The sequence below is a fragment of the Cryptotermes secundus genome, unplaced genomic scaffold, assembly GCF_002891405.2.
Source record: "Cryptotermes secundus unplaced genomic scaffold, Csec_1.0 scaffold741, whole genome shotgun sequence".
Lineage (NCBI taxonomy): Eukaryota > Metazoa > Arthropoda > Insecta > Blattodea > Kalotermitidae > Cryptotermes > Cryptotermes secundus.
Genome location: NW_019724599.1, coordinates 153,390 through 178,887, shown reverse-complemented (window position 1 = coordinate 178,887; position 25,498 = coordinate 153,390). Strand labels below are relative to the sequence as shown.

The 25,498-nt window shown below is 37.9% G+C and overlaps 1 protein-coding gene across 4 annotated transcripts in view; it reads left to right on the top strand.

Annotated features, from left to right (window-relative positions):
• The window catches only part of LOC111862432 (glucose-6-phosphate exchanger SLC37A2), a 36,056-nt gene that overhangs the window by 1,472 nt on the left and 9,086 nt on the right, over positions 1-25,498 (top strand). The window contains exons 2-10 of one of the 4 annotated variants that reach the window (XM_023847822.2): positions 1,948-2,126; positions 3,788-3,866; positions 4,524-4,659; positions 5,536-5,617; positions 6,832-7,028; positions 11,488-11,598; positions 13,134-13,190; positions 16,558-16,656; positions 23,506-23,596. In XM_023847822.2, the coding sequence (XP_023703590.1) occupies positions 1,948-2,126; positions 3,788-3,866; positions 4,524-4,659; positions 5,536-5,617; positions 6,832-7,028; positions 11,488-11,598; positions 13,134-13,190; positions 16,558-16,656; positions 23,506-23,596 (1,031 nt within the window). Of the gene's footprint in view, positions 1-1,947; positions 2,127-3,787; positions 3,867-4,523; positions 4,660-5,535; positions 5,618-6,831; positions 7,029-11,487; positions 11,599-13,133; positions 13,191-16,554; positions 16,657-23,505; positions 23,597-25,498 lie in introns of all 4 variants that reach the window. The other 3 variants (XM_023847821.2, XM_033750660.1, XM_023847823.2) reach the window with 3 other exon arrangements.

The window sequence follows — 25,498 nt, the reverse complement described above, 5'->3', positions numbered from 1 at the left end:
TTCCAGTGATTAATTGTAACATTTGTTCTGATATGTGACACATTCTATATCCAAGGGTTTGTGAATCTACTTCTCAACACGTATCTGGATCTGCTTGAATTTGAAATAAAAGAACAAAGCACAAGAACAAATAGTACCTAGTCATGAGGGAACTGGTCTGAGATCTGAAGGAGAGAGTGGACTTGTGTAAACTGTGTTTGGTTTTGGAGTTCAGTTTAAATTTGATTTACTTTAGACTCCCACCACTGGAAGCTGTGTTGAGTTTTTTAACCTGCTTTCCTTAAAGTAAAAAAGTGAAGCTATCTCTGTACCAGGCTGTGAAGGCCGATAGGGTTGTGAGACGTTGAGGGTCCCACATTATCTAGACCATCAGCTCAAAGATGGCGGTAAGGTTGTCAGCCTTATTTTGAAAAAATAAAATTAGAGCNTGCCTGTATATATATATATATATATATACGAGTAACATGGCATCCTAGCCCATCTCAACAGCATACTTCGGAAAACCTTCCCATCTGTAGTACCAGCATTACAGCCTCATATATTGTTGTTATATTCATGAAACTTGATATGTATATTATGCCACCTGGGGCCATCTCAACAGTGTATTTCATAAGAACGTGCCATAAGTAATACTAACATTGAAACCTCTCAAATTATTGCAGTAATAACCTAAATATTACTTGAATGCCTGAACCAATCTTCATGAAATGACGCATCATGCCACCTTGCCCTGCTCAAGGATATACCTAAGAAATCCCTCTCATTAGTAATACCAGCACTGCAGCCTCTAAAATAGTTAGGTAATAACCATAATATTATTTATCATGCCACCTGAGTCCATCCCTCTTTACATTTGAACACATGCACAGTTCATGTTCTATAAAAATCGAGTTTATGTTATTGTTTTATTGACTTACTTATGCAAGCACAATAAAGTGTTGTCCAATTTATAAGAAATACACAGTTTGTAGTAAAAGGAAAGTAGGCAGTTAATTCTTCCCAGAACTTTTTATTTCACATCTGATCAGATTCTCTTACAGTATTGGTTAGTATATTTGTTATCTGTTATCAATATTGTATATATCAAATCTAATTGTTCATTTTGGTGACATCAGCTTGCATCTCTTTTCTTCAGTATTCTGTGCTTGTATCTGTGGTACATAGGTGCATGTGATACAGACTTGTATGCTGTATAACCATCTTACTATTACACATCTGTTATACGTAGATGCAAAATACCTGTTTAACCTTACATGATGTACATTTCCCCTAGTGAAAATGACAAAAACAAGTTATATTAATTGGAATAAGAGAATGCGTTGGGAGTGAAACTGTGGAAGAAAATTCAGTGCATTAACTTCAGCATCCAGGGCAAATAAAAAGGATGGGAACAGTTTAAGGAAACAAAGTGTATAAGAGACTTCCTGTTGAATTTTGATGGATTTTTTCCCCACTATTTTATTTTAATCCCTGAACTAGTTTTGTCCTGTTGGTTAAAATGGTTGAACATTTGTGACATGATTAAGACAGGAGATAAATATCATCTTTTGCTCTTCTTCCTGCTTCATATTTGATGGTTAGGCCCTTTGAATCATTGCCATTGTCAGTGCCCCAATTTAAACACTTTTTATCCCTTTGAGAAATTAAGATAATGTAATCATGGAAAGTACTGTATTCTGGGATGTAATGCTTTGTAGTGTGGTAGAATTTCACCTGTGGTTTGGAGGACATACTACCACCATCTTCAGGGTTCAGTAAGCCAACAAGAAGCAGGTAGCAAGCAAAGATAGAAAAATTAGTTTCCCTGAGGGACTGAAACCTGTGCCAAGAAATCACAGCCAGATGGTAGGCTTTATAGTTTGATAGAAATTAGATAATTTTGAATTTTCAAAGGAATTTTCACTAATATATAAACAGTTTGTATATTTGCATATTTTAATTTACCAGGTACCGTGCAAGTGTGTTCATTTTGACATATGCAGGATACACTTGCTATCACTTATCACGTAAACCAATCAGTGTGGTGAAGAATGTGTTAAATCAGAACTGTAGTGATTATAATCCACCTCCTGATTTAATCATCAATGCCACAAATAAAGACAATTGGTGTGACTGGGCACCGTTTGGTAAGTTGTAAGGTTTATTCTTTATAGAGATGTTATTTTAACCCTTCATTGCCTTGTGATATACATAGAATGGCACATGTTGCCATGTGACGTACATTGAATGGCTAGACCACCAGTAAGATCACCTGATTTTGAATTTCATGTGTTTCCAGAAATGAATTGGATTTAAATATCCCGTGGCATTGGAAGGTTAAGTAGCTGTAGTAACTAATTTACTAATTTACTCCACGAAGTTGAGGCCTTCTTGAGAAGCCAACATTTGCTGAGTCACGCAAGAAACTCCATTTTATGGAATCCTAACTTCCATTACTGTTTTTTTATTTTATGCATCCTGTTGTGTATTAGTCCAGGAGAGAGAGTACAAGGATGAGAATGGAACAGGCCCTTGGTTAATTGTGAAGATTAGTTTAGTCAAAATTAGGACAGATAAGTCAGAGTGATTGAAGATGAAATAGCAAGAAGACTTCATATTGATTTGAAGTGCTAGTTTCTGTTTTGAGATCTGTTGCCAGGAGACAACTGGTGAGGACAGAGAATCCTAGTTCGTGTGTGACGCGGAACTGGAAATGTGTAGAATGGCGATAGCATTGTAATTGAGTGTGATTAAGAGAACTTGTAACTGAAGTGCCAGTAAATCTAATCATCTGATGTAGAACCCATTATTTTCATCATGCGTACCCACCTACATGTGACAGTACTTATATAGACGTGTTGCGACTGTACATGTTTTCAGTCCATGGAGATGAAGCCTCTGATGATGGCCAAGACAGGCTGAAACATGTAAGGTAACTTGTTTATTCACAATAAACTAGTCACATCTGAAAGAATATATGCTACTTTATGTACATAACTTATACCTGTAATATACTAAGGCCATTCAATGAAGTCCAGTGGGTAGTAGGGATAATGGCATTCAAAGATTCCTCTTTTGGCTACTTTTATATTCCCTTCCAGCATGGCTGTGCTGTGTCAGCCAGCCCAGAGAGCTTATTGCTAGCGGAATTATCACTGCCATTATTCCTACAAATACAGTGTCTAGATGAGTAGAGGGGAACTAGGGAAGTGTGCTGGAGAGGGAAGCTCGACATCTTGAGGGAGATTGGAGGGGGGGTCGATCCATGGAACCGATTTGTGTAGTCTCAGTATAATACGTTGTCTGTCCAAAAGGAAACCTAACTTTCTTTTTAAGCTTACAACTTAACAAGACTTGTCTCCTTCAAAGTACTCCCCTCCACTGTCTATACACTGCTTCCAACTTTTTTCCAGTTGTGGAACGCATTTTGCCAAATAGTGCATAGGTTCCGCAGTGAATTTTCTTCTAGCTCTTTTATCGTCTGAAATTGGTGATCTTTCAGAGTGGATTTCAACTACAGGAACAAAAAAATCTGCAGGGGCCAAATTTTGAGAGTAGGGTGGTTGGGAGACAAGTCTTGTGCCACTATCGCAAGTCACCTGTGTTGGCTTGTTGGCGCCCTATTTAACTAGTTCTGTTTCATTTTGGACAGACCACGTATATACATGAATTGAGAAGATTGTGTTTTTCAAATACTAACTGTATTATCAGATGACTTTGCATACATCCTTACAATTGCTAAGAGAAGCTGCTTAACTCTGATTTATAGATCATCATGTTAGTAAGTTAATTTTATATTCCTTTCCAGGCGATAAAAATGCTGCTACACTATTGGGAGCCTTAGATTCAGCTTACTTGTTCTCATATGCAGCCTCTATGTTCCTTAGGTAAGGAATTATAATAGAGCAGAGCTACTGTTTAACCTCTCCCATGATATCACATAATGTAATTTTGACCACAGTAGGCCATATGACAAGTCTGATATTCAATGAAACCTTCATTAAAATCAATCATCAGTTATCGTTAAAAGTTATAAAGATGTAATAGTAAAGTTGACCCTGTTCTTAATTATGTACCACACCATGAAGATATAGGATGGGGTGGAGGTAAAGCTCCCCTCATCCTTGGCTTAGACATTGGATGGAGGTGAATGGTCAGCATTTTGCTCTGGCCACTTTACCCCCAAGGGAACCGTCCACATAAAATTTTAATCCAGTGGAAAATTTGCAGTATAAGGCCTTCATAACAAGGGGAAGATTCCCTTGACAAGCTATAATGTTACACTTCAGAGAATGATTAATGACTGAATACTGCAACACTACAGCTAAGAGAGTACAAATGAAAATTTTGGTAGTTGCACGCTTTATTTTGGTCAAGGTATGAAGTATCCCTTGATGATAGAAAGGTTGGCCTTCAGTATGCTGAAGAATTATGTCAGGGCTCTGCAAACATTTCTGAGTGGACACACATGTTGAACAGAACCATGTCTCCTTTGCCAGTTGAGTTTCATGTTCTGATGTGATTATTCATGTTTGTTATCGCAGTGGCTTTTTAGCAGAACGGACTAATCTGCGATACTTTCTTGCACTTGGTATGATTACGTCTGGACTTTTCACCTATCTTTTTGGCATAGCAAAGTCATATGGAATTCACTACATGTGGTACTTCACACTTATACAGGTAAGAGAGTTTTTTTGTGTGGTTACAGAGTGAAAAAGGGGTTCTGGGCAGAACTCATAAAGCCTACTTTATGACAGGTGAAGCTTTCCCATAATGGCTTAATAAATCAAAAGTGAAACCACTGTATTAAAATGATAAGAGGTCTGTTTCACTGATGCTATGAATTTTATTATTACATTACATTATGTTGCATTTCCTGGATTCAGAGTTAGTGAGAAGGACTGTAGGGTGTGGAACATGTCATATAAATACAAAAACATATGTACAGTACAACTGAAGTTTTCACATAAGAAAACACAGTGGTTACACTTAAGGTTCTTCAAAAATACATCCACATACATACATCCATACTGTCAACTTATACTGTTCACACATCCTCGAAATAGATGAATCATTTTTTAGACAATGGGTATTCATAAACAGAGTAGAATTGGTGTGTTAAGTACTGTTTTAAATCATGTTTTTTAATTCGTAAGTCTTGAGATCAGATGGCAGATTATTGAAAAATTTGATCCCAGGTTTTCTGAAAGCATGATAGGTAGCAGTCCTTTTATGAAGATAGTGCTTGTGTCTTGTGTTAGCACTGTGTAACCTGCATTAGTCTGAAAATGTTCTTTGTTATTTGTAATGAAGTTCGTTAATGAAAATACATATTAATGTAGAACACTTAAGATCTCTAGTCTCTTAAATAGATCTCTACAAGAATTATGGGATTTGACACTGTAAATACCTTTTTGCTGTCTGATGAGATATAGATATAGAACTCGGCACAAACTGAAAGGAAGAATGCTTGGACAGATTGACACAGTTGTGTTTGGGTTGGATACTGTTTGTGTGAAGGTGTACAAAGACAAGCATGCTGTTTTCAATTTACAGATCTTGTCTGGTGTTGTTCAATCAACTGGATGGCCTGGAGTTGTTACAGTTATTGGAAATTGGTTTGGCAGAAGAAAAAGAGGTGAGAAAATGTGCTGTTATGCTTAAAGCAGGCTACAACTCAGCTGTGAATGGATACCTTTTTAAGTCTTAAAGGAACTAACATTGCACAATTTGTCAGTAACAAAACCACAGAACAGAGAGAGAATTCATTTCATTTCATTACTCACTTTGCTGTTGGTACAGTTCATGTGTGAACTTGCTGATTTTCAGCAGGAGCATGTTGCTGTTGACCTTCATTTAGTATGTAAATCTTTGAATGCTTGAAAGTTGCCATCATATTGGGGAAATACATCAGACAGTCATAAGGTCTTTGTTATACAAAAGAAAATAATAAGAATAATGGTGGGAGTGGGCCCAGCTCATACATATAGAGATTTATTTAAAAAGCTTGACATACTACCAATCCCATGTGTATATTTGCTCTCATTGATGGCATTTGTTGTTAATAATCTGAATAAGTTTCAAACCAGTAACTCTGCATATGTGATTTGTACCAGAAGGAATGACCACCTTCATATACCTTAAACACATTTATCATCCTATCAGAGAGGGGTGTATTATTCAGGCGTCAAGCTATTTAATACTCTGTCATCAAATATCACAGTTTTAAAAAATGATAAAAAGCAATTTAGGTTTGTTTTACGAAATCATTCGCAAAGTAACGTATTTCACTCAGTTGATGAATTTGTCAAGCATGTAAGTTGCTCAAAAGTTAAGAGTTAATAAATGGTCTGTGTGTGTGAATTATACAGTGTTGAGACTTGCTTGTTGTAAGTGTAGTAGTAAGTATGATGTATGTTTTTTGTTATGAATTTTAATATTTTATAATGTAACTGTTTGGATGATATGGCTTGCCAGCATGTGTGGAATGGCAAGGTGTGAATTTTATTGTGGTTTTTCCATGACCTGTGTGTGTTGTTCTGACAACTTGAGCTATTCTGTCTCAGGCTTGATTTTATATTTTATTGGACCAAGGACGAATGATGTGTAGTCATCATGAATTTGTAATATGTGACATGTTTTATATCCAGCCATACAGGGAGATGATTGGATCCATGAAATGATAAATAAATGTAAATAGTTCTTGATGTTGTACTGTCTGCATGGAATGACTTCACATCTCTTTGTCATAACTGGGAAACTAATGAAGCAACTAACATAGGTGCTGAAGTTATTGAAAGCCATGATCTTGGAGTCTTGTTATTTAATTGAACTTGCTTGTATCTCTTGTAGGTATTATATTTGGTCTCTGGAACTCTCACACTTCATTGGGAAACATTCTTGGTTCTCTAATAGCTGGTGAATATGTGGAAGGGGACTGGAGTCTTTCATTCATTGTGCCAGGTGTCCTGATAGCTGGTATGGGATTTGTGATATTCCTTTTCCTGGTTGTCAGGCCAGTTGATGTGGATTGTCCTCTACCAGACCAGGTTTGTGACTAACACTACTGAATTGCAGGATATTTAGAATTCTTGTACTGATTATGGAAAATATATTGATGATTGTCATCTTTCTCCTATTGTGTTGTTTCTCTGTGTGGCTCATAAAATCTGTTCTTTGACTTTTAGCAACCTCCCCTTCTTTCTTTGATTCATAACAGCCTCTTTGCTCTTTCTTTTGAATTAGCTCTCAGTTGGAAAGTTCTTGTCGCAGTCTGTCCTCTTTGTTACATCTAGTATCTTCACGTTCAGAGTGTTCTATGGGATTCTGTTCTGTAATTTTTGTATTAGTCTGTTCTGCTTTGCCCCATCCCAATCAGAACATAATCTCTGATGCCTAATCTCAGTGTATACAAATTTTAAAATGAGAGAGAAATGGTTATTAAGTTGCAGTAGAATTGTTTGTGAATTGTAAAAATTGTTCCTACTTATTGTGAAGGCAATTCCCACACCTTGTATTGACACTGGATTTGAGGTTCTGATGGCAGTGATTGTGATAAGTACTGTTTTCTGGTAGGTGACACCACATAAGCAGGTAACAATTTCCCCAGTGTTGCTTTGAAGGTTTAGTGAACTTCTACGAGACTTCATGGTGTTATATCCTGGAAAATTGTACTCTGTAATAACATTACTTATAATCTTTTTTAGTCACCCATATGAAGAACCACTTTTGAGTGAACTGTTTCTTTTTCCATGTTATAGTTATAGTCCTCATGTTGATGAGTTGCCTACATGTGAAAATTTCTGTCAGCATATGCTTGATGCCAGTACATTACATTACATTGCATTGCATTCCGTGGATCCAGAGTTAGTCAAAATGACTGTAAGATGTGGAATATGTCATATAAATACAAAATATATTGTGACGTTGCTCAATGGAGGACAGCCCCTCCCTCCCCCATCAGTGACGTGGCAGCTCTGGCCACGGTGACGTAGCAGGTGAGTCAGCACTCCACCCCCCACCCTGGGCTATGTGGCACCACTTCCTACTGTGATGAGACACGCAATGCCGCTGTTGACACGGGCAACAGGCAATAGCGAACGGAATAAAAGCCGGCTGAGCAGCAAGCAAGAGTTAGTGTGTGATCAGGAGTGACACAGTTAGTGTGTGATCAGGGGAGTGTGTGAGCCGGAGCAACACAGTTGGAGTATGGCAGCAGTCGTGGAAAGAAGAACCGGACGCGTATTAATCAGCAATAGTTTGTGATAGCTGAGAAGTAATTGGGAGTGTGTAATACATTGACACTTATATAGCTCCCATACTGTGAATACGTGTAAACTACTGAAGATAGAGTGAACAGATTATTGCGAATAGGGTTAAAAGTGTGAAACCCCGCAACAGGGTTATAATCAATTGTAGTTACAACTTGTAGGTTGTTAAATAAACCAATTAACAATCCGAACGGCGTCTTCAGTAACGAAACACGTTACAATATGTACAGTCCCAATGGAGTTCTCACACAAGAGAAACCAAGAATACAGAGTGACTACACACAAGGCTATTTAAAGATACATAAGTTATTTTCTAGACAATAGGTATTCATCAACAGAATGGAATGAATGTGTATTTAAGTATTGTTTCAGTGCTATTTTAAATCGTGCCTTTCCATTCATAAGACCTTTGAGATCAGATGGCAGGTTATTAGAAATTTTGATCCCAGCATAATATGCACTTTTCTGAAAGCATGAGAGGTTAGAAGTTGGTTTATAAAGACAGTGTTTGTGTCTTGTGTTAACACTGTGTCCATCCGCATTCGTCTGAAAATGTTCTTCGTTATTTGTAATTAAGTTTATTAATGAATATATATATTCACAAGGAAAAGTTAAGATCTGTAGTATCTTAAATAGATCTTTACAGGAATTACAGGATTTGACACCCATCATGATTCTAACAGTTTTCTTTTGCAATGTAAATACCTTTTTACTGTCAGATGACAGTACCCCAGAAAATTATTCCATACTTCATTAAAGAATGAAAATAAGCAAAATAGATTGATTTGAGAGTGTCAGTGTTACTAATATGTAACATGAATCTAACTGCATAACATGCTGTACTTAACTTTATAATCAACTGATCAATATGGTTTTTCCAGTTTAAATGATTATCGATTTGCAAGCCAAGGAATTTTGTGTTTACTCCCTCTTCTATATATTTATCATTATATCCTATGTTTAATGGATGTTGTGGTGATTTTCTTTGTTATATATTTTCTTATATTTGTTTTTTTCTAGGTTCAGGGACAGCTTGTTTGCAGAAAACCAATTACTCATTTGTGAAAGAACCTTGCTTGATAACATGCAGAAATCATCTAAATTTTTACCAGAAGTCATAACACTAGTGTCATCTGCAAATATTATAGGTACTCATGAGGTCCTTAGTGTAGGAGGGAGGTCGTTTATATAAATTATGAAAGCAAACACCCCAAAATTAACCCCTGTGGAACTCCATGTTTTATTATTCCCCAGTTTGAGTAGGTACTTTGGATTGAATTTGATGATTTTATTCAATCTTTTGTTTTCTGTCTGTTAGGTAGGATCTGAACCAACTTAATGTTGTTCCTTGAATGCCAAAAAAGTGTAATGTAGTTAATAAAATTTCATGATTTACACAGTCAAAAGACTTTGCCTAGTCACAGAATATTCCACCAACATGCATATTTTGATTAATAGATTTCAACACACTGTCTGTTAACTTAAAGGCTGCATTTTCAATGGAAATTCCTTTCCTAAGGCCAAATTGTTCTGGGACTAGTATAATGTTACTCTGAAAATAATGGCTTAACCTATTGTGCATAACTTTTTCATGTACTTTAGAGGAAGTAGTTAGCAGTGAAATTGGCCAGTTTGACATACTAGTCTTGTCCCCTTTTTTATATAGTGGTCTTACTACTGAAATCTTAAAGATGATCAGGAAAGATCCCTGTGGATAGTGAGTGATTACAGATGTGATTTAATGGGCTACTGAATAGAGATGCACAAACTTTTAAAATTTTACTTGTTATTCCATCATAACCTGAAGAGTTTTTTGTTTTGAGGGAATGTATTATACTTTTTATTTCAGTTTCAGTGGTTGGAATGGATTTAATACCAGGGAATTTTCTAGGAAATGCCTCTCTTAAAAATGAAATGACATTATCTCCCACTTCTTGATGCAAGTTTAGATTTTCTGTAATTGCTAGTAAAAAAGTATTGAAGGCATCTGCAATGTGGTCATGTACATTCTGTAACCAATTGCAGTATATAACTATAGTCACCAGGGAGTTTGCTTCTTTGTTGTCACAACTTAACCTGTTGAGATAGCAAAGAAATTTGGTGATCTTGTAGACTGAATCAAAGTGAGTGAAAATTCCAAATCATAGCTGTTTAGCTATTGCAGTAATTTAAAAAAGAATTAAAAGTTAGAAGTGAATGACTTCTTTTTTGGGGTCACAGAATGTCATGTAAAATGGATTAGCTTTCAAGTGAGTTTTGTAGTTCATGTATGACCATAGAGTAATTTGTTCTGTCATGCAAAAGATGCCATTTTTAGAACACTTTCCTTATTTTGAAAATAATAGAAGGCTTATGAGATCACTTTGCTGTCTGTGTGTTCATCTGTGCCTGTTGACCTGTCTTNGACCTGTCTTTGTATCCCCCCCCCCCCAGTTGTTTAGGCTTATGAGATTGTCTTGCTGTGTGTGTGTTTATTCTATTTTACTTATTTTTAAAGAAAAGAAGTTCTGGGAAGAGCTACTCACCTTCTTTACTTTGATATGACATGGACCACGTAGAAAACGACATACCCAACAATTCTTCTATTGTTGCATGTGTATTCATTGCCACAGTAACGTTTTTACTGAGCTGTTGCATAGTAATTGGTAGGGCGATACACATACCAACACACAGACTGATGGGAAGGATTTATGAAATATGCCATCGAGATGGACTTAGAAGCCATGATATGCATACCAAGCTTTGTAAAATTTTTCAANTTCAAAAATTGATGGGGGGGGGGTCATAGAGACACAGACAACATGGTGATATCATAAGCCTATTTTTATTTTTTCAAAATAAGGAAAGAAGGCTTGTGAGGTCACCTTGCTGTCTGTGTCCCCCTTACCCTCTGATTTTTTCGTTTTCTGTGCAGTCTATATTGTATCAGAGGAAATAGATCTACCCATAACTCCTAGTTTAATTTCTGAATTTCTACCAAAAAATCATATAAGTCATAGATGAGTAAAATTTTTAATTTTCATTCACTTTTTAGGTTCTATAGTCTCTCCATATTTCATTAAAATCTAAGGGGATCACTTTGAAAATTACAGTTTTGTATGTTGATGTTACATGTAATATTCTCAATTAATCATACAATTGTTAATAGCTAAAACATTTTATATCACATGTCCATTTATGCTGAAAGTCTTTAAGTATAGTCTGTAAACATGACTGGTGCCTCGTGTTTGTCATTCAGGTGTCTTCAGAGCGATCTGTTTCTCAAGGGTACGAGAGGGTGTCCACAGAAGAACCTCAGGATGGTTTTATGAGCTATGAAGCTGACAACACAGAGAGTGTAATAGATGAGGTGAATTACTATGTAATTTTATCAATAAACTTATTATGTTAATTGCTGCAGTATTGTATAGTCTTGTAGGCTGTGAAGCTGATGACACATATCAGGTGAACACACTGTAACATACACTGTAACTGTATGAAGGTAGCAGCTGGTATGGAATGATATATCAATTGTAGTGTGTGTTGTCTTGTAGTATGTTCTTTCTCACATTTGTTGTCTTTACTGTTCCTACTTCCATTGCTTTGATTGTAGGATCACTTATAGAAGAGTTACTATTTATGTTGGTATAGCAACTAGCTACGTACTGGACAACTGATGGGTCAGAGTTTGAGTCCTGGTATGATCAAGAATTTTCTCTTCTCCATGTTGTCTGGATTGGCTCTGGGGTCCACCCATCTTCCTATCCAATCGGTAACAGAGGCTCTTTCTCTGGGAGCAAAGCTGCCAGGGTGTGAAGCTGACCACTCACCTCCAGATAGTGCCGAGGTCAAGAAAATGTGGATCCATACATCCACTCCACATGTGCCTTTGTGATATAGTACTTAATTAGTTAAGCACAGGGACAACTTCAACAGCAGTATATTTTTTTGCACAAGACCACACTTCAGTTTCTTGCTCTTAAAATATTGTCGCACGCAGGGGGTTACTTGTAAGATGGGTTATGAATTGGATGATTGGCTTTATTGCAGCTTTTATATTCACACAGTTTGGGACTACAGGCAATTACAAAGCTATCAGTCCTCTACACACTTTGCAGTTCACCGCTGCACAAGCACTAGGATTATCAGTCTTCATTAGCCGTATCCTAGCATTGGGTTTACCACGGTCTGACTGTCATTGTAACTCCCACACAAAATCTTTGTACTCTGTCCCATCATCTAACTCTGTCCTTTTATAACTCGGCATGGGCCCCACAGAAAGCACCTTCTGTTGTTAAGGAACGTGTCTACAGCTCCACTGCCTAGCAAAGGTGTCCCATTGTTGCATGTACTTGCATAGCAGGAATGTGTTTACTGACCTGTTGCTTAGCAGTCGTTATACACATAATATTGTGGCATATAGACTCGTTGCTAGGTAACGACCACAAAGTAAGCAACTATACGACAGCCTGTCATAGTGGGCCAAGAAAGCACATGTGCTGTGTTGTGAAACTGGTATGTTTCACCAAGAGTGCATAATTGCACAAAGGAGTACATCATTGGTCTTAGTTTTGCAGTAAACTGCAAAAGTTTGCTTTACCACAGCCTTCTGCGATACTCACATGTCTTTTACCAACATCTGGCGTAGGCATTTCTTGCCAGTATGAATATGTACTGAAATTAGAGAATTCTGCTTCAGTTTGGCAAACATTTTCTTGTGTAACATTTATTGCATGAGAAAATATTTGACATAAATGGGTTTAGGCGATTTTATTGAGAAGAAATTGAAAAGGTGCTGGTAGTACACAAGTACGTAATGTTTATTGTCCTAGGTGTAATGTCTTTTATATAATATGTTGTATGAAAACCTCAGTTTTTGTTTACTTGTGTCTCTGTTTTCTGAAGGGAAATGCATACCAGTCTTGGAAGTATGGAAACCATCATCAGCACAACCATAGCACCGTAAGTGGACATAGCTGAATTTCATTCTGACATTAACAGGGTAAAGTTTTTTGGAATTCTGCGAGATTTGGAAATTGTAAGATTGGCTGTTCTTTTATTTAGTTACTAATTTCAGTATTGTAGTAGTGGAGGCAGTTACTGTGTCGTGGGGAGATGATGGGTAGTGAAAGGTATAAGAATGTGTAAGATCTGAGGTTTTCATGGTGGTGAAGGTTCATATTATGTTTATTCTATTCAGGAACTGCTGTTTTCTCATAGTCAGTAGCCATGTAAGATCTTGATGTCAGCTTGTTTCAGTTCACTATTATTTCAGTGTACTTCACCCCTGAGTCCTCTTCCTCAGTGTTTCCTGAAAGAGAGGGTTATGTACGTGCCCGCAGCCCTGTTGCTTACGCAACAGTATTCTGTAATGCAAGATTGAAGGAATAACTCGTACTTCAGTGATAAAACTGTCCTTGGGAAATGCCGATTACTTACATGAATTCTCATTTTTGACTTCTGTTGAAATCTGTCAAATGGGTTTTTTTGTATTGAAATCTGGCAAATTGTACTAATTCTGTTGAAGTCTTCAAAGTGGACTACCACTGTTGAATAGACTATGGTCTTTCTTGTGACACTGTAGTCTTCTTGTACAGTGGATGACAAAAACAGGTAAGGCTGCAGTAGTAGTGTATGTTTCCATGTTATACAGTGAATGACGAGAACAGTTATGGATGACCACAATCTTTGCTGACATATCACTGTTGTACATTTAGTGATGAGAACCGATATAGCCACAGTCCCGCTTGTAATTCCTTAAGAACAGATGTGGTCACAGTGACAAATTTCATTTACTTGTTGCACGTGGCAGTGTAGTTAGGTGAGGCATTATGCTACAAGCCAGAAGGTTGTGGGATTGAATCCCGATGAGGTCATTGGATTTTTTTTTTTTTTCAATTTACCTAATCCTTCCAGCCTCACTATGACCCTGGGGTCGACTCATCCTCTAACGGAGATGAGTACCAGGAATATTCTTGGAATGTTCTTGGGGGTAAAGGGCGGCCAGTGCTTAAGGCTGACAGTCTTACTGCGATCTATGAGCCGATTGTCTAGAAAATGTGGGAACCTCAACATATCACAATCCTATGGACCTCCACGGCCTGTTACAAGGATACCTTTACTTACACTGAGAATGAGAACAGATGTGGCCACAGCACTAACTTACATGCTGTTTTACACTGGGTAATGAGAATGGACATGGCCACAATACCAGCTTACATTTTCTTGTTATACCTTAAGTGATTAGATGAAAACCTAGCCATAATGCCAACTTACATTTCCTTAACCAGTTAAGTGTATGTATTTATGTTTTTGTATCTCCTGCAGTGGCACATTAAAATTTCATGGGCATTTTAAATTTTTTACTGCAGTGTTTAGTTTTGTAATTGTTCCTCCATTTTTTAAATTCAAATCTCATCCATGTGTCATTATAGAATTATGAAACAAAGTCTCTGAAAGACCAATTCATATACAAGGCTATTCGGAAAGTAACCTTCGTTTATTTAGGGTAATTGATGTACAAGCGGGGGAGATCTTGCACGAGGTAGCGTCACATGACTAATTTCCTTTTAAACCGTCACATAACTGGTCACCTAGTATTTGTTATTTTCTTTGCAGAGTGAGTTATGATATGTCCTGCAATCGATAATCTTGCCACCTGTGAAATTTGTGCTGTTATCCGCTTTCTCTGTGCTAAAAACATAAGTGCTGTAGAAATCCTTAGTGAATTATGCACAATTTATGGCCAAAATGTAATGAGTGAAGGAACTGTAAAACAATGGTGTGGAATGTTCAAAGATGGGCGAACGGATGTTCATGATGAGCAAAGTGATTGACCATCTGTAGTTAGTGATAATCTTGTTCAAAGTGTTGACCAAAATATTTGTGAAAGACAGTGCTTCACAATTTCATGACTTTCATGTGAATTTCCACAAATTTCACTCACTGTTCTTGATGAGATTACAACAGTTAGGCTAGGCTATCACAAGTATTTTATCAAGATGGGTTCTGAATTTGCTCATGGGTGCACACAAAAGGCAGAAAATGGTTTAGGCTTTGACTTTTTTAGAGTGATACCACAAAGATGGCCATAAATTTCTCAGTCACTACATATGAGCAACAACAGGTGATGAAACCTGGGTTTCATTTGTGGATGTTGAAACCAGAGAGCAGTCAAAGCAGTGGATGCACATATATTAACCAAACAAGCCAAAAATGTTTTAAAAAACATCTGCCAGCTAGCTGATGCAGTGTTTTCTAAACAAGATATATACATCTGTTCCCCCATACATCTTCACAACATAGTAGTTAATTAGTTAAGCACAGGGACAACTTCACATGTGCCTTTAATAAACTACAGGCATCCCTCAATTTGTTAAGGTAATTTGTTCCATGAGAATTGTTCATAAGGTGAAAATTCATAAAATTGAATTCCCATGTTCTTTACATGTGAAAGTTGTTGAACTTGCAAATGTAAGTTGTTCGTTACAATGAAAATTAAATTTGTTAATGAAAAAATATATACAAATGACCACACTTCATTCTAATGAAAATTAAAAAAGTGAATGTTTGTGTGTTATTTTGTTATATGCTATGCCATGCAACCAAATAAATTCTCTCTTTCCAATAGAACTGCTGATCAATAATCTTCCTAGGTAGATACATGCATGGAATTTAGGATAGGTCCTTTACAGTAGTGGGGCACGTGGTAGTAGAGTTGGTTGAGACACTGTGCTACAAGCCAGAAGGTAGCGGGCTCCAATCCCTATGAGGTCAACTCAGTCTGTAACAGGAATGAGTACCAGGAATCTTCCTGGTGTAAAGGGAGTCCAGCATCCAGCCTGTAAGGCTGACAACCTCACCGCTGATTGCCTAGAAAATGTGGGAGCGTCAGTGCCTCACAACCCAATGGGCCTTCACAACCTGTTACAGGTATATCTTTACCTTTTACCTTTAAAGTAGTAGGGGGATGGAGGCTTAGAAGAAGTAAGCTGTTTCCTAGGGACCCACAGATTGTTGAATCTGTGTGCAAGACAGGCATGGAACTTTTCTAGCATGAGGGGATGAAGGGCCCCAAAGGCTTTAGTTGAAACATAAACAATATGTTTTCTGCTGTCTCTCTTCACTGGTCCTAATCAGTAATACAGCATCAGAAACACACTCATACCCCACCACGTTTTTCAGTGCCCTGGGACCCTTTGAACTCTTAAACCACCTCTGGATAAGTGGCAAGTGTGTTTGTAATATGTGTAGAATTTATGGTATGATTTTTAAAAGAAGATTCTGTTGTCTTTCCTGCTCTTATTATGCTGCTTTGTTGTTGCAGCAGGAATTGACACGACGATTGCAAAGGGAAGACAGCCAAGTTACTAGCTGTCATTCTCCATCAGAGAAGCCTATTGGATTTATAGGGGCTCTGCAAATACCAGTAAGTGATTAATTTGAAAACATTATAGTCAAATTCTGAAATTTTCATCCATGAAGTCTTTGGTATCTGTGAAGCCTGTTCAAAAGTGTTTAGGCTAAGTCTGTGAAAAGTAAGATATTGTCACGTGTTGGGTGTATGTCACGCGACAAATAACTTCATGCCTTAATGGATATAGTGAATTTATTGAACACTCGCTCTCACAGTTACACAATTCACCATCTCACAACTACTGCCATCGGCAGTATCACAAATATTTGTCCTATAGTCATTTCCATTCACTCGATACAACTCAACTCAGCGACTGCTAGACTGCAGCTGACTGTTTACGCTCTGTAGTAACTGGCTCAATACTCACTACTCACAGCTCTAGTAGCTTCCGCACTGACAACACAGAAAACAGTTACACAATAGCTACCACTGGTGCGTAACGTCATGTTTACAGGCATTGCTGGGGAACGCTGCCGAAAGTTGTTTATTTCTGTGTAGTAACCGCAGTGTCCCCTGTTACATCACTGTGAGAAGTGCTGTTATGTCACCGTGGGAGGCGACGGAGTGTTTACCGAGCATTGCATAATAATGGAAGGGGTGGGGGTATGTGACGTCACTTGCGAGACCACAGAGTTCACGTGATCCTACTTCCTGTTGCACCATTCACGTTACAATAGTGTACTTACGGGCATGACAGCTTAATATCTGTTAGCACATAACACATGTGTTGCAGCATTCTTGCAGTGCTTCAGACAATTCTGAGAACTTCGTTTCTTTTAGGAATTGTCAAGAGCTGATAGCATCTTCATTGTATTCATTTCAGTTTTTCACATCATCAAATTTTTGTTTTTGAAGGTCTTGACAAGTTTAAGGAATGGAGAAAGGTCAGGGTGAGACATCTGGTGAGTACAGAGGCTGTCTCATTTGTGGAATACTGGTTTAGCTGATAATTGCTGCACACTTTGGGCTGAGTGGGCGAGTTACTTCTCACATTTTGGTTTGCTACTTGCAGAATTTATACTTTTGTAGCTGTTTATGATATATGAGTCACATAGACATCTCAGCCACTGTAAATAGACTTGCTGGTAATATACTAACATTGTGGAGCATATCATGGTTCACAGGGAAAACACCTTCACTTTGGTGTTGCTGTGCAATGGAGAGCATTTTACGGTTACTGCAAGGAACATGATCTCCACTTTGAAGATAGCTGCATTGTTTAATGATCTTAACTGTAGATCCAGGTTTCATCACTGCTTACAAAATTGTTTAAGACGTTCCCATGAGTTTCTGCCCATTCCAGCAAGTCAGAAGTGACAGGGAAATTGTTTCCTTTCTACTCCTGAGGTGGTGAGCTCAGCTGAGACACAGCAGATTTAAAAATGTTAATCATAAGAAATTCATACATCTTCAGCCCTTGCAGGAATAAATGTGTATTGTTATTTTGCAGTAAAGCACACATTTGAGCTGTACAAGTTTTGAGGTTTCCATGGTGGTGATTGTTAAGATTGTGGTCTTCTGGGTTGTGACACTGTACTTTTTGTGCAGATACCAATATTTTGAAAGTACATGCTACCTGCATCTTTATGTTGAATTGCATGGGTTCAGGAATGGGCTTGTTTATGAGGTCATTCTACGAGGAGGGTGGTCATGTAACCCAAAGAGAGTGGTAAAGAAGAAAGGAACATGGTCCTGGCTAATGGGAAGAAATGAACAAAAGTGGACAAGAAGCGGCCTTTGTAATGGGCATGCTGGTTTATCGCCACAGGCGGGAATGGAATAGTGAGAAGACAGACTTCCCAGGGACCCAAGGTTGTTTTTATGAGAAAGTTGGAGTTTTGTGAAGAATGTACCAAAAATGGCCATTTTCACAGTCCACTGTAATTTTTTCTCACATGTGGGAGATTTGAACTTGGTAGGAAAATAACAACCATTTGGGCCCCAGTGGATGGGAAATGGGAAGCAGCCATTTTCTGTATAGAGGGCGCAGGAGAGGGGTGTCATTTAGGAAGAAGCAACTGGATTGTTCTTGAAGAGAAACTTCTTCCTTTCCTTCGGGGAGTAGTTTAGAAAGACTTCCAGAACCTGCTTAGGAAGAATGATCATGCAAAATGTTATGCAAACACATTGTTCTGTACTCTTGAAGATCATTAAATTGATACATGAGAAAATCATTCAGATTAATACAATTATTGACTTTTTGGACATTATATAGTCACATGTAGGGGGTATGCGTGACAAAAATAATGGCTTCTAGAATGGATGATTGGATTTATTAGCACTTTGGTTACAAGTTATCTTTATCACACTTATTACAGCGCTATCACTGATTTACACAGTTAACAGTTCACTGTTACACTTGCACTACGATTATCCATCTTCACTAGTCATCTTCTGGCAGCGGATCTCAACACTGAAACTAGCACTTCAAATCCTCTTGCCATTCCTTGTTAAATCACCATGGAACCTCAGAGCTCAACTAAAAGCTCTCATGGATTCCTCAAGCTTACTGCTTGCTTGCTTCTGCTGCTTACTACTCACTCCTCCAGCTTATGACTGCCTGCAGATGACCTTTGTTGGCCCCTGTAAACCTTCGACACAGACCTACAGAAAACACATCAGGTGATAGCTAAGCACTGTTGTGACTGAAGTCATTGTGCCATTGCCTAGAAGTGGGTTGCATAACCTCATTGTTCCATTGTTGCGTGTTGGATCGTGTGTGTGTTGTGGCCGTTGCCTAACAATGGATTTACATGTCTCATTATCATATGATTTTTTATATATAGAACAACGTTTTGGAGACACATATACCTGATGATGGCCTTGTATTTCAAAAACATGTTGTACTAAGTAAGATTTGAGGCTTTCACAGCGGTGACTATGAAGAAAGCAGTCTTCTGGGATTTGGCACCGTGTATATGTGGTGTTAACCGACGTTTCGGAGGAACGTATCGCCTCCATCTTCAGGGTAGAAGAAAAAAAATATATATAAGAATCTGCAAGCAAAGAGATCATGAGAACCGGTAAAAGCAGACTGCTTTTACCGGTTCTCACGGTCTCTTAACGTCGGTTAACACCACATATACACGGTGCCAAATCCCAGAAGACTGCTTTCTTCATGTTGTACTAAGATAGGACATATACTAATGACAGAAATAAAAATTACATTGAGACAGTAATATAAAGGTATATATATGCATGTGCATCTGTGTGTACCAGCATTAACTCAGTTTATTGCTGTATCTCACGATATTGGCTGAGAAAAAGAAATTATCTTGATTATTTATCATAAGTCATTGTCAAGTAACATTCTTTCCAAAACATGGTTGGCTGCTCTGTGCAAACAGCTGTACCATGTCTCTGAGTAATTTTTGAGTTTGTACATAGATTGAGCTACTCTTTCATCTTGTGATCAACAGATTGCAGCCTCATTGTTCTTTTCTATCTTTCTTAACCAAAGACATGATTTTATTTACTGATATACACTAGATGAGATCTAAAATCTAGTTATTTTCTGTAACTATGCTGCACCCACATGGATTTGCAGCCATTTAAATGTAGCTGTAAGGGTATGCGGGATGCCAGTAAAAGAAATCTTCAAGGAGTTATGTATATTATATATTGTCATGTTTTTGAGTGACTCATCTATTGTTGCTGAAGTTGTTAACCATGGGAATGTGTTTTGTTTGTGAATGCGTTATCTAGTATCTGGTATATTTACTTATCTCACAGCTGTTGCCTAGTAATGGCAGTACATGTTACATTGTGCTCTCCTTAAAGGCTGTTCATTCCGAATAGCCTACAGGCATACTACCATTTCTTCTTTTCTGAGGGCTGTGTTTGTGACGTCTGTAATTGGTTCTCAGTGATTACTATCCAGCTGCTCCCTCCTAAAGGCTGCTCATCCTGAGCAATTCCCCGGTAAAGTGCCAGTTGTATCATCATCCTTTACCATTCGGTGAGGGCAAAAGTTCTGAGAGTGATCAGTGCTCCAACGTCATGGCTCTTAAGCTGTTGTTAATGGTCCCATCTTCTGTTTCGGAGGGGGTCGACCTCCCCACAATGTCCTGACACTTATTTTCCGTAGCCTAATGGAAGTCCTGACTATTAGCTTTGCGATCTCCAGCTCTGTGGTCATCCTGAAGATCCTGCAGGATGTCCTCTCCTTCCTCATACATAGTTGCTCCTCTGAGTCACAGTCCCTTATACAATTGACACATTCTGGTTGTGCCTGATGTCTCTTCCCAAAAGTTCATTCTTTAGGGGCGCCCTGATGACCGTGTCCCTTGCATGGTGCAGGAACAGCACAATTGGTCATTCCCCTGTGGGTGGCGGCCAGCTTCTTCTGAGACCCACCATCTCCCTAGGTCTGTTTCTTCGGCTGTTGCCCTATGGCTAGATGACGGCTTTACTGCTTCTTCAGTTTCCACTATGGTCCCTTTAGGGATCTCCTCTTGCTCTGTTTCTTCTGGATGCCTCCAAATCCATGGCCTCAATCTTCCTTGACCTTTTTTCTAAGACATCCTCCAAGACCTCCATTTTCTCTACATGGGAGTGTATTGTGGCCATCATCCTTTCCTGATGGGCATCTGACTTGGCATCCTGCTATTCTTGGCTGGCTTCCATTCTTTCTTTGTTGGTTTCCATTTTAGCCAGCATTTATTCTTTCAGGAGTTCTTGGCCAGCTATCATTTGCCTTAGATTGGCATCTGTTTTTTCTTGGTATGTTCTTATTTCAGACTTTATTTTGTCCAGTAGGCATTCCATGATTTTTTCCAACCCCATTTTGTGGTGGCATAGCTTCTTACTGTGGTCTACAATCCATCCCACTTGTGACACCATCTTGTGACGTGTGTGAGTGTGACTCTCGATTGGGCTTTTGACTGAATATTGAATTTATTGACCACTTAAACACACTAGTCATAATTGCACTTAATTACAGTGCTATCGCTAATTTCCACGCATTACAAATCACTAGTGTACATGCTAAATCTTTTCCAGCCTGCAGTGTCTTCACTAGTAGTTGCCTTGTAATGGCTCCGACAATAGCTATTCCTCTGCTTCCGTGCTCAAGTCCTCTGAATGGTGGCTCCCTTCCAACTGCACTAACTTTTGAACGTGTCTCAGTTGTAACATCTCGGGTTAGACAAACAGGAAACAGCTCTAGTTGCTCAATTCATTTTTGTGGGAATTTGTTTTCTTTGTGAAGGCATTGCCCAGTAACAGCTCTACTTGCTACAATGTATTATGTTACTGTGTTGTACATTGTCCCATATGAACTTACATTTTGAAATGGTGGTTATTTCAAAGACTTCAATTTATTCAAGTTGCAACTTAAGTATTCTGCAGTTTGGGGTTTTATTTGCAAGTCACATTCCTTGAAGTATCATGACTAAAAGATTCAGTGTTTTCCCTCAGCTGTTGGTAGGGTGCGATGAACTCTCATTAGATTGTACAAGTTGGCTCTCATGGTCTGAAGTCTCTTTTCTTTTCTTTTCTTCATCCCCCCCCCCCATAACAGCGATTAAAATTTTATTTTTGTTTGAGATTTGAAAGCTATTGAGCTTTTACTCCAGAGAAGAAAAGGCAATGTTTGGTTATTTAATGGTAATGGAATCATAATTTGAGAGTTAATTTTTTAATGATCCTTCAGTGTGTTGCTGGACAATCTGTAATTCATATCTTAAAATTTACCTTAAGATGTATTTTAATTTCCAAGGCTGTTAGTCTTTGCATGGGGGCACGCGGTAGTGTAGTTGGTTGAGGCACGATGCTACAGGCTGGAGGGTCGCCGGTTCAAATCCTGATGAGGTCATTGGATTTTTTTTCAATTGACCTAATCCTTCCAGCCGCACTATGGCCCTGGGGTTCACTCAGCCTCTAACAGAAATGAGAGGAATTAATTAAATAATTTTCTTGTGGAGTAAAGCACAACTGGCACATAAGGCTGACAGCTTTACCACCATCTTTGAGCCAGTTGTCTAGATAATGTGGGACCCTCAACATCTCACAACCCTATGGGCCTTCACGGCCTGTTACAGGGATACCTTTACTTACTTTACATTAGTCTTTGTATATGAATAATATCTTAACATTAGTGTGAAACAGTTGCATTTACTTTTTCCAGACTCATTTGCTTTTGTAAATTATAAAAATATGCTAACTGGAGTGTAATGTATATTGTTACTTTCCTTAAAATCAAGCTGTCAGAGATCAGTGTGGAATCCAAGAAAGAGGATAATGGCTGATTGAATAGAAGAAAGGCAGAATGCGACAACCATGTATTATGAATGCTAACTGAATTGTACAGAAACCAAGAGATAACTCTTCCAAAGGTACAAGAACTGAAAGAGGCTCACACTCTGGAGAAAATAGGCCCGTGGCAGAGAGAGGCTTTCTTTCCAGTAACTTAGAAATTAGGTTTACTAAAGCAATACAGAAATTAATTATTTTGTCGCTAAGCAGAAGCTAAGCTAAGCTCCAACAGACGATGATAGACGTGACTCGCGTAATGAAACACGACGTAAGAATGAAATATGCTGTATAATTTTAATATTTTAACACTTAACATTTATCAGTATATATGATAAATATATATTTGTTATTTTAGTATGTATAGACAAGGCATGCAATGAACTAGTTTGTCGTGGATTGGATCAGCACCTGAAGATGGCACATTTGTGCCGAAACATGTAGTGAGAGTGAGAAGAGGGGATAGATGAATGTATGCGCTAGAAGACGGATAAAATAAATCATGGACTTAAATCAGTGCAACAGGACGCTAAAATATAACATTAAGCAGAAATATACTTGTATATACATTCTAGGGCAGGATTTGATATGATGTATGTTTTATTCCAGGGTGTTGTGGAATACTCGTTGAGTCTGTTTTTTGCAAAACTAGTGAGCTACACATTTCTTTATTGGCTTCCACTTTACATCAAGTCATCAAGTAAGTATGGCCATGCTTAATGCTTGCTTCCTTAGCTTATGAATGGGGTTGATTTATTGTAAGCCAGTGGAAGAAGTACATTATCTTGTACAAAGACCAGAAGTTTAAGATCATTGGATAGAACAGAAAGTTATTTGATCATATGTTATCAGAAATTTGTTCAGTAATATCCAAATGAAACAGAGAAGTTTTGAGTTACTGAATAGATTACCGGCCTGCCCCCCTCCTTACAGACAGATATGTATATACCTGCATTTTTTTAAGAACTGTATGTTAATTACAATATATTTACAGATCTGTATGAAATTTAATGTTCATACCTTTTTGCCTTTGAAGACTTCTTTAAATGGCAACTTACCTGCCCTTGCAGCTACATTTAAGTGGCAGCAAGTGTGTGCTCTTGTAGAATGGTTTCAGAAAATATAATTGAAATCTGTGTTGTATATTGATAAATAAATTTCATTCATTGGTCAAAGAAAGACACAGAACAGAAATTAGGCTGCCATCTGTTGAATTGTAGACATACATGATAAGCTGTTTTGACAGATAATCAGACCTAGTTTCAGAAACATTAGCTGACAATGAGTTACTATTCAGTACTGAAATGATACCTTTAAAATCATGCTGATACTGTGACTGTTTAAAAATAAAAACTAATTTCTAACTTCTATAAATTCCAATAATCAATTTAATTAAAGCTACTATAACTCACAAAGAATAGAAGAAACATTACTAAATGTGTTGAAAATATGGTCTGCAAAGCTTACAGTTCCTACTGCTTCAGTACTGACTGTATGAAATATATTTTACGGACAACGTGACTATGCCGCTTTCACTAGTGACACACATAGTGAATGGTGCCATGTGCCACTGGTGTCATCATCTCCAGCTGTGTTTCCTTTGGAAATGATGTTCAAGACTGAGGTCAGCACTGTAAAATGAAACACATCAGGAAGAGTAAAGGATGAAGTCCCTACATACGAAGAATGCTGATAACAGGACCATTCAACATGCCTGTGCAAATGGTGGATTACTCTCTGCATAAAAAATAATAAAAGAATAAGAATTTTATACTGGAAAGTTTGTATATTTTTTCCATAACTTTATTACATGTATTTCTATTAGCTGCATTCCAAATTGTACTTCTTCATTGAATTATGTTGGAAAAACACTTGTTGAGGCGGAGCCCTGGCTTCCTTGGACACCTGTTACAATAAAATGATGTTTCTCTTTTGTCTTTCACTTTTCCGTTCGAGAAACTGCGCAGTCCTTTGTTACCTTCCCATCATGTGCCTGAATTAGGTGCAGTTTGCCATTCAGACAGCCCTCTACACCAGTTAAACTTGGTCTTCCTCTCTTTTCAGGTGATTTGGAAGTTTTTCTGACTGCCAGTTCATGTTGCACATGTTATTTTTCTTACATATTTGGTAGTTTCAGCAGTGTTTCTTCAACATTACACTAAAAAATGGCATAAAAATTTATGTGGAGAAACAGTCATTTGTCTGTTTTGAGGTGATTTATAACCAGATGAGGCACGAAATGGCATCATATAGAAATCATGGATATTTTCGTCCCAAAGAGCCCAATTTTCATTATCATCGTCATCGTCATAACGACCACCAGGACCATCATTCCCACCATTGTCTCCCCCTACATTTGCACTTGCCATCATAATTACTACAACTGCCACACAACCCAGGCCCACATATTTCAATATCAGGGTCAGTATGATGAAATATACCAATATGTGAAACTGACTAAATTCAGTGAAAGAATCTGAGGCATTATGCAGTTGTTCATCGATCTGTTTGCTGTCCAGTGCATGCCCACTGGAAGATACCATTGGGTTATAACTACAGAGAAAAGGTTATGCACACCCTTTGAAAAATCTGTTATAAAATT